The sequence below is a fragment of the Colias philodice genome, chromosome 22 (genome assembly GCF_061535455.1).
Source record: "Colias philodice isolate Cphi_HAF_F1 chromosome 22, ilColPhil1 Martin Lab GWU primary, whole genome shotgun sequence".
NCBI classification, from domain to species: domain Eukaryota; kingdom Metazoa; phylum Arthropoda; class Insecta; order Lepidoptera; family Pieridae; genus Colias; species Colias philodice.
In genome coordinates this window covers 556,411-571,890 of record NC_143107.1, presented here as the reverse complement: position 1 = coordinate 571,890, position 15,480 = coordinate 556,411, and the positions used below count along the sequence as shown (strand labels likewise).

The window sequence follows — 15,480 nt, the reverse complement described above, 5'->3', positions numbered from 1 at the left end:
AAATCTCGTATCACAACGTTTGTCCTCAATGGACTCCTAAACCACTTAACCGATTATAATAAAATTCGCACACCATGTGCAGTTTGATCCAACTTGAGAGATAGGATAGGTTTTATCCCGGAAATCCCACGGGAAAGGGAACGATGGTATAGGGGCTTTCTCTGAAAACGCGGGTGAAGCCGCGGGCGGAAAGCTAGTTTATTAAAATATATACGGTGGAATTGAGAACCTCCTCCTTTTATTGAAGTCGGTTCAAAATCAAATAATTAAAAATAAATAACTATCCAGGATAAACCAGACTTATCAAACGTGATGTCCGCTGTCACCGGCAGCGAGGAAGAACTGGACCACCTTCGGAAGGTGCTGGTGGAAGCCATTGATGAAGAGAAGACCAGGTCGCAGAGGCAACGTGAGTTATTATTTATTTTATTTTATTTATATTTACTACAATAATACAATTCATTATAAATTAAATTAAACTGGCACAAACATAATCTAGAGATTTACCGCGCGCCAGCGCCGTCGACATATAAAACAAAGATTCGATATAATATTGACAAACAAAAATACATATTAGTAATTACATTCATTCACAAAACTAACAAAAATATTCCGCAACATCTAAATACATCTTTTATTTAATTATCATAAGAATTAAGAAATAACAATCGTGGGTAGAAATAAAAATTAATCTACACCTTATCGCTTATTAAAAGAGCGTGTGCCGATCACACGTGTCAGAAGTGAAACTTCTTTGGCAAGATTAAAAGATACCAAAATCGTCGCCTTACTTGACGCGACATTGAAATTTTACTCACGCGCCTAAAGGTTATACATAGAAGTTTCGCTTCAATAATCATATATTTTCCTATGACCATACTTAAAGTTTAAAACGTATGTAATATTTGTGTATTCTAAACTTTTCAATTAGATTCAAATTCATTTATTTGGTATCTGAACACAAAATTCAGTAAAGCGAAAATTACAAGCTTTAATTTAATAAAAATTAACCATAATGATGATGCCAAAAAGGTCTCCACGTCAGCAAAAGTTACAAAGAAAGTTTCAGTGTAGTGTAGTCTAGTGACGCGCGACCGTTTAAATAAAATAAATACCTTTAATAGGATTAGAATGCGATTTTAAACAATGTATTTAATTACTTGCTTCTTGATAACACCGTGCGTTTCTTTCCTTTGGTCCATTCAAGAGGCTTTAATACTTTGGAATCTTTATACCGTATAGTTTTAAATTCGCAATCATCTGGTATATCTGATTGAATGACTAGCGCGTTAATTGAATAACGAAATGTAATTATTACGAAAATAGTTTTTTAAAGAGCTTTTAAATATTTAATTTTTTTTTATTTGAAGTACAAGCTATCTGTATATACAGATAGCTTGTACTTCTGCCAATAATTCAAATATTTATAATATATTTTACAGAAAAACGTCGAGATGCGAGAGCAGAAGCGAGAGCCAAGCGTGAATTGATGTTGGGGCAGATAGAACTCACTAAGCAGCTTAATGAAGATGATGAAGCTAGGAATTTAGCGGCTGAGGAGGTAATTTATTAATAAAAGATGTGATTTTTTATATTTTATTCTTTATTGTATTAGTAGAGACAAAAAATAAAATAATATAAATAATTGGCACAATAATTATTTTACACACAAAAACAAAACCGTTTTCATACTGTTAATAGTGTCAGAAGATTGTGAACTTTCTCCTTTGTTAAGTGTTACATAAATTGGTTAAATGAAGTTAATTTAACTGATTTTATAATAATCACAACATTATTTATTATAAAAATGGAATAAAAGTGAGTGCAACACAAGTCAAATGAAAGTATTTTATTTTATTTTGACAAGCAAAGTTTTTAACAGTGGAAAGTCTATAAATTTATAAAGAATAGAAAAAATTCGATCACGAGGCGGGACTCGAACCCGCATCCTTTCGCGCCATTCCGTGTGTCCCTCCAGACACATAAAACTGAAAGAATAGAATAAATTCGATTGCTCTGGCGGGTCACGAGTGGCTGAGTTGGTCAGGCATCCGCCCCGGAATGGCGCGAAGGATGCGGGTTCGAGTCCCGCTGAGTGATCGAATTTTTTCTATTCTTTATAAATTTATATTTATAAAGCATTTGAATGCCATAAAACCAAAAAATATAAATTCACGTTTTTTATGTTTTGTATTATAATGTAGATAATATTATCTACATTATAACACTAAAATTTATCTCAAATTCCAGGGTCTCCCCGACCTCTACGCGGACATACACCAAACGGTAAACGAAACAACCGCCATAGACATGTCCAATTCTGAGTTCTGGTCGTCATTCTCTAGCAGTGAGGAAGCTCTATTGGAGTGTGAGGGGTTAATACTGAACCTGCCCTTAACTCCCAGTAGTATGTGTGAGCGGGGGGTGGGGGAGGGGAGGATCGCTGATGCTTCTAGAGTCAATGCTCTTACTTATAGGTGGGTTTATTATTAATAGAGATGGTAAGATGGTATAATAAGCGCGCTACTTTAGAAGGTATCTTCAAGGCAAGAGTGAATAGACTCTTGTCTTGAAGAAACCCAAGTTATTTGTCGATTAAAGCGGTTTTATTCGGTAAAAATCCGACATAACCTACGTCTCCTTTCCCGGGGAACGTATCTATGACGTCACAAAAAATATAAGAAAAGGCATTTTTCATGAACAATAAAAAAACAATAGGTGGGTTTAAATAGTATTATGGTAAGCTGAAATATGGCTTAATATCATCTCATATTTTTTGGTTCCTAAATATAAAATAACAGCACTTAAGAACTGCTGAAAGAAAAGATCTATTTTAGTGTTTTATCTTACTGTGCAAATTATCCCATTTACTTGTTAAGTTTCCATGTACTTCACATTTATTTTAGTCATATTATTACCTTTTAATACTTAGACTTTATAAAAAAACAAACTCTTCCAGGGTTCCAGCAAATGGCTACTATTTCTTCGTATTTAATTCAGAGAATGAAGTCCAAAAGAACTTTATTAAGGCCAAGTTCGATCTTCAGAAAACAAGATATGACATTGCTAGAACAACACTACGTGAGTGTAGAAATAGTACAGATAGATGTGACTTGCTTCTTGATATATTTTCTACTCAAAAGGTAAGTTTTAAAATTGTTATGGGTTATTTTTCTTAAGCACACGGTGATATGAAGCAAAACAACTAAGCTATTATGAAGGAAACCTTTTATTTCATTGACGTACACAATCAATAGAAATCTTAACTAAAAGTAAGAACTAGGTACAACATATACTCATTATGAAAACAGTTAGACTTAACCAGAGGATAATAACTAGTAGGTAGTAACTAACGTAACTAATTTTAACAGGACTTATATCTAAGTAATCTTAACGAATTAGTGAGGGCGCCAGGAGGATTTTATTTATTGAACGGGATCCTTCCAATCCCTGCCTTTTAGTTAGCTCCAGGTAGTAAAAATCAGTCGCATGGATATCGAACGCGTATTATTTTGATCGCGAGATTGAAGGCGTTTCATACAGGCTACAAACAAGACATAATTTTAGTTTTTATTTACTTTTGAGTTTTAATTATCTTAACATTATAGTTCTAAAATTATAACTTACCCCTTCTCGCACGAAAATAATAGCACAAACTTAGAATATGTAATCACACTTATAATAATGATATTATTTCAAACAAATTACACCGACAAACGGTGTGCCGAGATCCACTGCTCAACGACCACTGTCCTTTCAATGTCATCGTATAAGGATTTCCAGACGTTTCTTAAAAAAATATTAATAATTATAAAAAATGCATTGAGATTCGTGTGGATTTGAACTTACGACCCGCGGATCTACGCTCCACATTAGTTCCACTGAGCCACTCGTACGATAGCTCAAGTCGTGAAACTACGTTACAATTATTGTTAGTTTACCAAACATAACATTCCCCCAACCAACACAAGAAATGAGATGTCATAGTTTATGCATCTCATTTCTTTCATGCGTTATGTTCACGCCAGAGAGGCTTTAAGTCCTTAGCATGCCAAATACCTATTGACTTACCATGACAATTATTAAGACGATAGATGTTATCTGATAACTTAGCTACTATTATGGCTTTTTCAAATTTAGGTGCTAACTTTGCCATAAATTTATTACTAGCATTAGAAAGCAACTTAGTTCTTTTCCAAACTACATCACCTATGTTAAAATTTGCCCGCCTACGTTTAATATTGTATAATTTTGAACTTTTATAATGTGAGGTCTTAATTTTATGCTCAACGTCGCGAAAAAGTTGGCTTCTTCTCTTTAAATCCATCAAATAATTATCGGTCTTAATGACGATAGAGTCAACATCTATTATTTGCGAATCCCTCGAATTTAAGGTTTTAGGAGGCACAGCAGTCTCCCTACCAAGAAATAAGTATGATGGTGTAAAACCTGTTGTTTCATGAATCGATGTTCTAATGGCATGACCAAAATTGTGTAAATGTACATCCCATTCATTATGTTTTTTTTTATTAATATATGTTGAGATCATAGTGCCAACAACTCTATTGACGCGTTCTGTTGGGTTACTTTGGGGATGGTAACTGGGCGTATACCAAATACTGGTATTGTATTTTGACATCAAATCCTTAAATAAATGAGATTCAAATTGTTTCCCATTATCTGAAATAATCGCTTGAGGCACTCCAAACAGTAAAAACTGTTTTTCAATAATGTCACAAATCTTATCGGCTTTTCCTGTTCGTAGCGGAAATAGAAGAACAAACTTACTGAATAAGCATGTAATGACAAGTAACATAGTGTTACAGTTTTTACTTTTAGGAAACGGTCCCATGAGATCTAATGAAATCACTTGCCACGGTCTAGTGACTGTACGATGACTACCCATATGCCCTAAGGGTAATTGTTGCGACACTTTTGCTCTTGCACACACTTCACACTTCCCGACATACATCTTAACATCCTTCAATATGTCAGGCCAGTAATAATGTTGTTTTACTCTAAATAAAGTTTTCCGTACTCCCAAATGACCTGCAGTGACATCATCATGGCAACGTTTCAAAACATCACCTCTGAGAGCATGCGGAATGTACAATTTCCAGTCGTTAACTTTATCTGGATATTGCTTCAGATGAATTTTCTTATATAATAACCCATTTCTCACATGCCAATTAGGAACCTCGCTACCACTAGTAATTTTTAAGACTTTATTTCTATACCATTCGTCCTTATGTTTCTCTAAATTGCTGAGAAAGTTACTTTCTATACAGTCTCCAAGGGCATCAATAGATCGTGATAAAACATCAGGAACAACGTTAGATTTACCGGGCCTATGGATTATATCGAAACTGAACTGTTGCAATTTCATGGCCCATCTCGCAAGTCTACCATGTGGGTCTTTCATTTTATGAAGCATTTTTAGTGCACTGTGATCAGTGACGACTGCGAAATGCGATCCATCTATGTAGGGTCTGAATTTTTCTATAGCATACACAATGCTCAAAAGTTCTCTTTCCGATGTCGTATATAATTGTTCTCGCTCATTAAGTTTTCTACTAAGAAAAGCTATGGGTTTCTCGACGTTGTCAACTTTTTGACATAAGACTGCTCCTATACCTTTATTTGAAGCGTCGCATTGAATAATAAAAGGTTTATTAAAATCAGGACAACAAATTACTGGCGTCGTGGTTAAGAGTGTCTTTACTTTAACAAATGCGTTATCTGCCTCATCAGTCCACTTAAATGTTTTGGATTTTCTCCCTTTTGTCAACTGATGGAGGGGTGCTGCAATGAGTGCAAAATTTTTAACAAACCTTCGATACCAACTTGCAATTCCAATAAATCTCTTTAAATCTCTTAAATTTTTAGGTCTTGGGAAATTAATAATAGCTGACACTTTTTCAGGATCAGTACGCAATCCATCTTTATCTACAATGTATCCCAGAAAACGCATACTTGAACGCGCAAATTTGCATTTTTCTATATTTATTGTTAAACCGGCATCTTTTAATATGCTGCACACTTGTTTTAGAATGTTCAGATGTTCCTCTAACGTTTCTGAACAAATAACAATATCATCCAGATAAGCCCAAACTTTGCCCTCTAAGGCATGAAACAAAATATCCATGAGTCTTTGTTGTGTTTGTGATGCATTTACAAGACCAAAAGGCATTACTTTAAAATGATACAACCCTCGACCAGGCACTGCAAACGCTGTCTTCTCTTTACTACACTTATCCAGTTCAATTTGCCAAAAAGCAGTTTTGAGATCTAGAGTACTAAGAAATTTTGAGTGTCGCAAGTTGTCTAATATAGAAGCCACTCTAGGCAAGGGGTATGTATCTCTTTTAGTGACCTTATTCAACTGCCTACTATCTAAACAAAGTCTATTGGAGCCATTTGGTTTTTTAACCAGTACTATTGGAGAACACCAAGGACTGTAAGATGGCTCTACTACATCCTTGGCTAACATTTCATCTAGTTCACGTTCAATAATTTTCTTAATAACTGGAGAAAAATTGTATTGCTTTTGGTATATCGGTTTACTATCACCGGTATCTATTGTATGCTTCAGAATTGTTGTTCTACCTAATCCTGACCCAATTTCTTCCTTAATATAATTAATAACCTCATATAAAGACTTTTTCTCATTTTCATTTAAATTTTCTTCACTTATAATTGCTGGTTCTTCATCTGATACCGTATTAATATGTAAACCCTCTTCTATATCATAACCTTTAAATGTAAACCCTATATCAAATAATTCAAAGAAGTCCTTGCCTAAAATCAGGTCTTGAGACAGATTAGGCATTACCAATATCGACATGACGTGAAATTTATTATTAAATTTAATGGGTACATCAACAATTTCAGAAAGAGTGTGATTAGTTCCATCGGCAGTAGAAATGTAAACGGGTTCTCGTTTCTGCGTCTTTAAGTTTACAACCTTTAAATATTCTATAAACCTTAAATTACCCACGGATCTAGTAGCTCCCGAGTCCAATAAGCCACTGAATCTTTTACCAAGGATGTTAATACAAACGTATGACCTATTATCACACTCCTTCCGAAAGGTCAGAGGCGAAATTACTTCTTGTGACATGAATAGCCGAACGTAATTTAACCAGTTCTGCCACTCAATACTTTTACGACTAAGGGGAAAGGTTAGTTGGCAGTGTCTTGCCCTTCCCCTTTCTCGTTTCCCATACAATTACATTCTTTAGATGTAATGCCAAATCGACCACACCTATAACAAAAAAGTCGTTGCTTGGGCGCTGCACAAGATCGAAATAAGTGTCCAGATTCACGACAATTCCAACATCTGGATTTATTACTATATGTCTTTGGAACTAAAGCTTTTACTTCATGTATCTCGTGATTATTTTCAATACTAGACTTATAGGCTAAATCCGGTTCCATAGATCTATAAGAAGATTTAGGTTCTTTGAAGTTATCACAATTAATTTTGGTTCTTTCCAAAATTCTCAAAACATTAATCAAATCGGAAATAGAAGAAAATACGTCCCTACATACGGCTCTTTGATAGTACGGTTGAAGATTTTTTATAATTATCATTATTTTCTCCATCTCCGAAATTTTGTTTGGAAGTCTATTAAATAAATTTTGCATGACGGATACGTAAATAACTACAGATTCATTAGAACCCTGTGTTCTAGATTTCGCTTCAGCCAGCAATTCTTCTTGATAGTACGGCGACTGAAAATTCCGTTTTAATAAGATGACTAGTTCATTCCAGTTTTCTATATATTCTCTATTAGCGCGAAACCAAATTAAAGCATCTCCCTTAAAAAAATCAATAGCGTGTCTCCAAAGATCTTCATCCGTTGCATTTCTAGCATATTTCAATTCATTCACTCGCTCAATAAAAGCGTTAACACTAAAACTAGTGTCGCCTGAGAACTGAACACCCCATTGGCTAATAGGCACCAACTTGTGTCTTAATATTTGGGTCACTTGAGCATCATTTACTGACGTCGAATTAAAAACGTTCGCCGGTAATTTATCATGAAAATATTGAATGCCTAAATCATCATGAGCAAAGCTAACTCTCTTCTGTTCTAAGTCTACTTTCGAAGTGCATTCTTTGTTTAAATACGTTTCGCAGGGGACTTTAGATGTCGACGGCCCAATGACGTCAACATCCAATTCATTAAGTATCTTATGACTATCTTCACCCAATGATTTTTGTAGAATTTCTTTCATTTCCTTAGTAATTTTATCATCATCCTCCATATCATCCTTAGCCTCTAAATCATTAAGTAATATAACAGCCTTATCCGACAAAGCTTTGTGCTTCTCCTTATCTAATGTTTCAGCTGCTTCAATGAATTTTAACCTATTCATCACATGAATTAAACGAGAGACTAAACGTTTATAAAGCTGCTTATCGGGTTTTTCTTTTAATTCGGACACATAACGTAAAATGCAATCTAATTTATCTGAGCATATATCTAATTCATTACTAGGATTTTCACTACATTGGCTGGGTGCTTTTAATTCATAAGAAACCAGTTTTAAATTTTCAACATGTAACATTTTTTTTAAAACAAGTTTTAATGCTGAGGCTAAGCCCCCTGGATGCACGTATCCACGGCACGCGAGTTCAAACTCCACCTCATCCTTTAACAAATACTGTGGATCCATAATTAAAAGGTAGGTATACTATAAAATCTAATGCGCTTATAAAAACCGTGCAAGAAAGAATAAGTTGTATCCTCAAATAATTTACATATAAGTGTGTATAAAAAGATCACTATCCATGTAACACTAAATCTTATTATATTCGATCAACAAATTTCTTATAAACAATCACTCCATAGATATAATATACATATTACACCAAATCCACAATAGTAATAATTAGAAATCTTATTGTGACAAGTATTAAGCACTTACATGTATTCAAAAAATAATGTATTTAAACTATTTTAAAATACTAAATTAAAACTAAACGAATTAATCAAGTATCTATTATTGAGATTAACCCGCTAGCTAATTAAAAATAACAAGCACAGTTTTGTTAAATTAATATACTAAGAGTATAAATAAATAATCCCATTGTTTTAGCGTTGGGCGCCATTTTGTTATGGGTTATTTTTCTTAAGCACACGGTGATATGAAGCAAAACAACTAAGCTATTATGAAGGAAACCTTTTATTTCATTGACGTACACAATCAATAGAAATCTTAACTAAAAGTAAGAACTAGGTACAACATATACTCATTATGAAAACAGTTAGACTTAACCAGAGGATAATAACTAGTAGGTAGTAACTAACGTAACTAATTTTAACAGGACTTATATCTAAGTAATCTTAACGAATTAGTGAGGGCGCCAGGAGGATTTTATTTATTGAACGGGATCCTTCCAATCCCTGCCTTTTAGTTAGCTCCAGGTAGTAAAAATCAGTCGCATGGATATCGAACGCGTATTATTTTGATCGCGAGATTGAAGGCGTTTCATACAGGCTACAAACAAGACATAATTTTAGTTTTTATTTACTTTTGAGTTTTAATTATCTTAACATTATAGTTCTAAAATTATAACTTACCCCTTCTCGCACGAAAATAATAGCACAAACTTAGAATATGTAATCACACTTATAATAATGATATTATTTCAAACAAATTACACCGACAAACGGTGTGCCGAGATCCACTGCTCAACGACCACTGTCCTTTCAATGTCATCGTATAAGGATTTCCAGACGTTTCTTAAAAAAATATTAATAATTATAAAAAATGCATTGAGATTCGTGTGGATTTGAACTTACGACCCGCGGATCTACGCTCCACATTAGTTCCACTGAGCCACTCGTACGATAGCTCAAGTCGTGAAACTACGTTACAATTATTGTTAGTTTACCAAACATAACAAAATATATTTTATCTAGGCATACCTATGGTATATATTGAAGTTTGAAATTTGAAAATTACTGTATGTTTGTCTCGCTAAAACTCGAGAATGAACCATAAATGAAGGATGTAGTATTGTAGTAATGTACTTCGATATTAAATAATACGCGTATGCCGAGCACACGTTTCAGAAGTGAAACTTCTTTGGCAAGATTCAAAGAAACCAAAATCGTCGCCTTACTCCATGACGTCAGACGTGATGGTATTGCCATGACGCGACCTTGAAATTTTACAACGCGTATAAAGAAGTTTCACTTCAATAAATATTTACACAAATAATTCATTTCTTCTATTTAGTCTATTTCAGGCACCAGTTTCTCACAACGTTATCCTTTACTGTACTTTGTAAATAAATAAATAAAACATTTATTGATAACAAACGAAAAAGTATACATTTGTGTAGTATAATTAAGTTTTGTAACTTTTTAATGTTGTGAGAACCAAATAAAGATGATTTTATTATTATTTTATTGTTTCAAATCCCTTATTTCCAGGTTGTATTGGAGCTGCCTCTACGAAACAACGATTCTCTTTGGAACGAACAATTCGTCATCATATCGGAATGTGAACCCCGGACCTCTGTGTATTTGTTCTGTGTTATAGCTGTACCAGTACTTATTATGATGTTTGCTTTCCAATGAAAAAATGTGTACGTGTACACACGTAAGAAGTGAAACTTCTTTATGACCTTATTTTTCGAAAAATAATTTACTATATGCAACTTTACAGAAATAAGTCAATCACGCGTGGTAGGGATAAAAACAAGATGGCGCGTAACGAAAAAATGTTACACTAAATTTTTTTCCAACCCCGATATAGAAGTTTCACTTCAAAAATTGGTTGTCTGTAAAGTCGGTTAACTGACGATAGTTGAACGTGACAACGTCCGATTGTGCTTCTTTGTCGCTCGTTCCGCGCTCTCGCTTGCACTTCAAGCCTTACACGGAACGCCTCAGAGCGAGGTAACGCCGCATGAGTCATGTTTTTTCGTGCGTGCAGCCGGCTCTATCGAAGTATAAGACGTTGTCACGTCAAAAGTATATATTCGATTCTAATATTACAGAAATAAATAGACTCCAATATAATAGCTGCGCTTCGCGGTTTCACCCGCGTGGCTTCTGTTGGTCTTAGCGTGATGATATATAGCCTATAACCTTCCTTGATAAATGGGCTATCTAACACCGAAAGAATTTTTCAAATCAGACCAGTAGTTCCTGAGATTAGGGCGTTCAAACAAACAAACTCTTCAGCTTTATAGTGTTATTAATATAGATTATTGTTGGATTCTAAAAAATTCCAGAACATATTCTGGAACTTTTTAGAATCCAACATATATTCCATAGAATGAGATTATTAGATTCTATGATTTATGCTTTGTATTGTTATATCTTGATGGAACTCAAACTCACGCAATTCAAACACTTACTATAGATTTTTTATAAATGGCCGCCTATGCAAAATATTCATGTTATTACTGTTATTGTTTTTCTTTAATAAGTACATGTTGTACATTGTACGAATTACTATATAATAAACAATTTAGAATTCTGTTAATCTGATAAAAGACGAATAATATGGCGTTCTAGATTTATGAAGTTTCTTATATTTTAGAAGTTAAGATTATATTTCTGCATCACATTTTAAAATGTTAACTCATACTTTGCATTGTCTTCCACTAGCTGTATCCTTGTTTATGAGTAATCGAAATAATTAGACCTGAACTAATTCTACGGATGAAATACTGTATTTTAATATTTATGGATCATCACAGATTATTCGTTATTATAGGTTTAGATATGAAAATGATTCATATAAATTATGCGTAACATTTAGTACGGCTTTGAACTATAAATTACAATTTTAATAATAATGTATTTTACACTATGATACATTACAAGGTTGTAATAAATAGTAAAAACGAAATTATACTGTTTTAAAAATATATTTAAGGCAATGTCCCTTAATAATCTGTGTTTAAAATGTTATCTTTTGTCTCTTTCATTCTCAAAGTAAATGACGTATGAGTAAACGTGACAAAACATTGCAATTAGACACAGATTATTTAAAAATAAAGAAAGAAAAGACAAAATATTGATCAAATTATTTAAATTTAACAAGTATGTTTGTAATATCAGGGTTTACTAGCTATACAAGTTTCTTGTTGTATTTTATTCCTATTTAGAAATGCTAGATGATTCGAATCAAAATTTAATACATATTAATCTTATTTAGGATAGTAATAAGTTTTATTTTTAAGGCAATTTACACAATAGTACAAAATCAAAACTGTTTGTTGTTAATGTTTTTATTTCAAACCAACGATATTATAAGTAATAGGGGGTAGGTATAGAGTGCTCCGAATTGTTGCTAATCAGCCACATTTGACTTGAAGATCGTAATAATTTAACATAATTATTATGTTGCGTTGGGTAACCTATCTACATCTGTTTACTTATAGCTTGAGTATATTAGTCTATGCTTATAGTATTGTTTAAAACCAATAAAACCTAAGTGCCAATAAACGTTGTGTTAATATTCATATACAATTATATTTATAAATAATAAAAAATATATGAAAACGATTAATGTAAATATTAATAATTAAGCCATATTGTTAAGTATCTTTATTATGAGGCTGTTATTGTGATACTAGTCATAAATATTACAATTGTTAATAAAAGTTTTAATTGAAACAAAATTTTATTTCCTTTGACTCATACTTCTATCTTCATCATCCTTGACCAAGTATTTACAATGTATCAAATAGTATTATTATTCTGTGAGTATAGATCACTGGCCTCAATAGTAATTTACTACCCATTTTGTAGTCAATTAGGGTTGAGGGTTGCAAGCAAATAAATACCTTACTAAAAACCCTATTTACATATTTGCATTATAAAAAAAATCAAGATCCCGGTTTTTGTTTTTATTTAGGTTTGATCATGCGGCATGCCATTGAAAATACACAAAATTATTAATAGTAACCTGTCTTTCATGATTACCTATTTTTCTATAACTTTCGATATGGCGTTACGAAAGATGATAGAGATAATATGATAGATGATCCAGGAATAAAAAAGTTGTAGGTAATGATATTTTTTGCTATAGTTGTGAGCCGTGCGACGTGCGCGTGTTTCTCTGTCATGTCTGTCTCTCTATAACTTAAAACTTCGTTCCATCCGGGTGCAGTGTCACCCCTCAAATTTTGTTTTTGGTATATTTTCCACTTTAATAGAGTGTTAATTTAAATTCATATTATTCCTATATTATTCTGTATTAGCTTGAAATCTAATTTATGATTTTATTATAATATGCACATAAAATCCATTTTATTGCTTGACGATTTTATGACCAATTGTAAAGTGTAGATTATATTATGTAAGTATTATGAATTATCATAATAAGGAAATATTTTTATTCAAAATGTATTTGTCACATTAAATGTCTAAAAACATCGCAAAATGAATGTGGTTTATAACTTTATTCGTGCTTATAGTCTTACGACTAAGGAATTATATATTTGTCTATCCCTTTTTTTGTGTGACACATCATCAGAGCAGCATTCAACAGATCATTCTAGGGTTCTTCTAGACCTCTTTAATGTTAATATTTTCTAAATTTTACAATGTAGATAAGTAATAATAAAAACTATACAGACTTAAAGACGTTTTTAATTTAATTCTATTTGTCATTTCATTCATAAAAATACATGGTAGTTACAAATATTCAATTTTTATCTTACTCAAGCGCCTTAATTAAATGCACAAACATATTTTTTTAACTGGTAACCAAGCTTTAGGTCTCCGCGATCATCACCGTAGTCTGTACGATATTATTATTTTCAAAACATAATTTACACCAAATATAATACATAATATATAAAACATTAAACTACGGAACCCATCGAATTGAATTCTATTTAGAATCCACAGCGTTCTTCAAGTACTTTTTGTGATGTCATCCAATCACGAAGTATTCCATACAAAAAATGTATTTTGATAACTTACATAATACCTATTAATAGTTGTAAGATTTAACAGAGTAATTGAGAATATAACGAACGCATGTTAATTGCTATGCTAGAATCGCAATGCTAAGGTCAGATGAACTGCTTGTAAACAAACAGATGACCTTTGTTAACAAACATACCAATTAAAATTCTCTTTAACAACCCGAAAGTTTATTCAAGAGTCATAAGTTTATCTACCTACAGGTATATAAATAAAAGCTCTCATAATTTATACATAACTAGCTGCCCCAGCAATTAGCAAACGTTGTTCTCCTATACTGTCCCTTTTGCGTGTTTTCTCTCCTTATGAACCTTCGACGTACCTTAACCTAATTGTTAAACAAGTCAATAACTGCGTTAAAAACAACCGACTTCAAACTTGCACTTGCAACATTTACAAATACAGACAAAAATGCTCATAAAATAAAAACTACTGGGCCTATCCGAATAAAATTTTTATGGGACCAATTCGACACCATCCCGCATCGAATAAAAAAAGAATCACGTAAATCGGTTCAGAAACCACGGAGTAATCGGTGTACATACATAAAAAAAAAAAAAAAAAAAAAAAAAACATACCGGCCGAATTGATAACCTCCTCCTTTTTTTTGAAGTCGGTTAAAAAATGAGCCGAAGTCGAGCCATTCTTGAGTTTTACGCTTACCAGCAATATAGATAATTGATAAAACAAATATATATATTGATCTCTACTATTAAAACAATCCAATATAATTTGGAGACCGGTGTAGGCTGCTTTTAACTGACGTAAACTGTGGTCTGTGGTGGTAACTAACATTTGTTATAGCCAAAGGATAAAATGATTAAATCATAGGTACATAACTTATAGTGTTAATGACCGCACTTAATAGAAGCAAGTAGGTAGTCGACCATATGATCAATTACCATGACTTAATTTTGCCGCTAATTTTGCTCATAAAAGGTGGTAAAAAACCGTGATCAAGTCGAATGGACCGTTTTTAAAACATTTAAAAACGGCCAGCTTTGGATGTTGAATCAAAACAGATTTATCCGACACTAGCTGTGCTCCGCGGTTTTACCCGCAGTGCTCCGTTTCTGTTGGTCTTAGCGTGATGATATATAGCCTATAACCTTCCTCGATAAATGGGCTATCTAACACCGAAAGAATTTTTCAAATCGGACGAGTAGTTTCCGAGATTAGCGCGTTCAAACAAACAAACAAGCTCTTCAGCTTTATAATATTAGTATAGATTAAGTACCTACCTATAGATTATTTCAGTACTACCCTACGGCTACAGATGAGTGGAATTTTTCATTTTTTAAAATAGATACTATTTCATGTCCTACATCTAATCTGCATGAAAATGAAACAAAAAAGTACAGAGATTATATATGTGTAAAAAGCTTTTTATATAGCCCTAGGTATAAAGTCAATCCTCCAACGTCTGAAAGTTGTTTATTTCATTTAAATTCAAATAACCATCTTTAACGAATTTCAAACAAAATGTTCTTATTGTTCTGTCCTTCCTAAAGTAGGT

The 15,480-nt window shown here is 32.9% G+C and overlaps 2 protein-coding genes across 3 annotated transcripts in view; one reads left to right on the top strand and one right to left on the bottom strand.

Annotated features, from left to right (window-relative positions):
- The window catches only part of LOC149478249 (uncharacterized), a 42,875-nt gene extending 32,083 nt beyond the window's left edge, over positions 1 to 10,792 (top strand). For both annotated transcript variants that reach the window (XM_089709499.1, XM_089709500.1), the window contains exons 11-15: positions 289 to 409; positions 1,443 to 1,561; positions 2,251 to 2,477; positions 2,960 to 3,143; positions 10,449 to 10,792. In XM_089709499.1, coding sequence (XP_089565625.1) covers positions 289 to 409; positions 1,443 to 1,561; positions 2,251 to 2,477; positions 2,960 to 3,143; positions 10,449 to 10,595 — 798 coding nt within the window. In that variant the 3' untranslated portion in view covers positions 10,596 to 10,792. The remainder of the gene's footprint in view (positions 1 to 288; positions 410 to 1,442; positions 1,562 to 2,250; positions 2,478 to 2,959; positions 3,144 to 10,448) is intronic.
- LOC149478250 (uncharacterized) lies at positions 7,183 to 8,748 on the bottom strand. Its single transcript, XM_089709155.1, has one exon. It carries the CDS (start codon positions 8,680 to 8,682, stop codon positions 7,183 to 7,185), a length of 1,500 nt encoding a protein of 499 aa, XP_089565281.1. The 5' UTR covers positions 8,683 to 8,748.
- Positions 10,793 to 15,480: the final 4,688 nt, after the last annotated feature.

What these genes read in the sequence shown, in the direction of transcription:
- LOC149478250 (XM_089709155.1), bottom strand. Translation starts at nt 8,682, where the DNA reads ATGGATCCACAGTATTTGTTAAAGGATGAGGTGGAGTTTGAACTCGCG.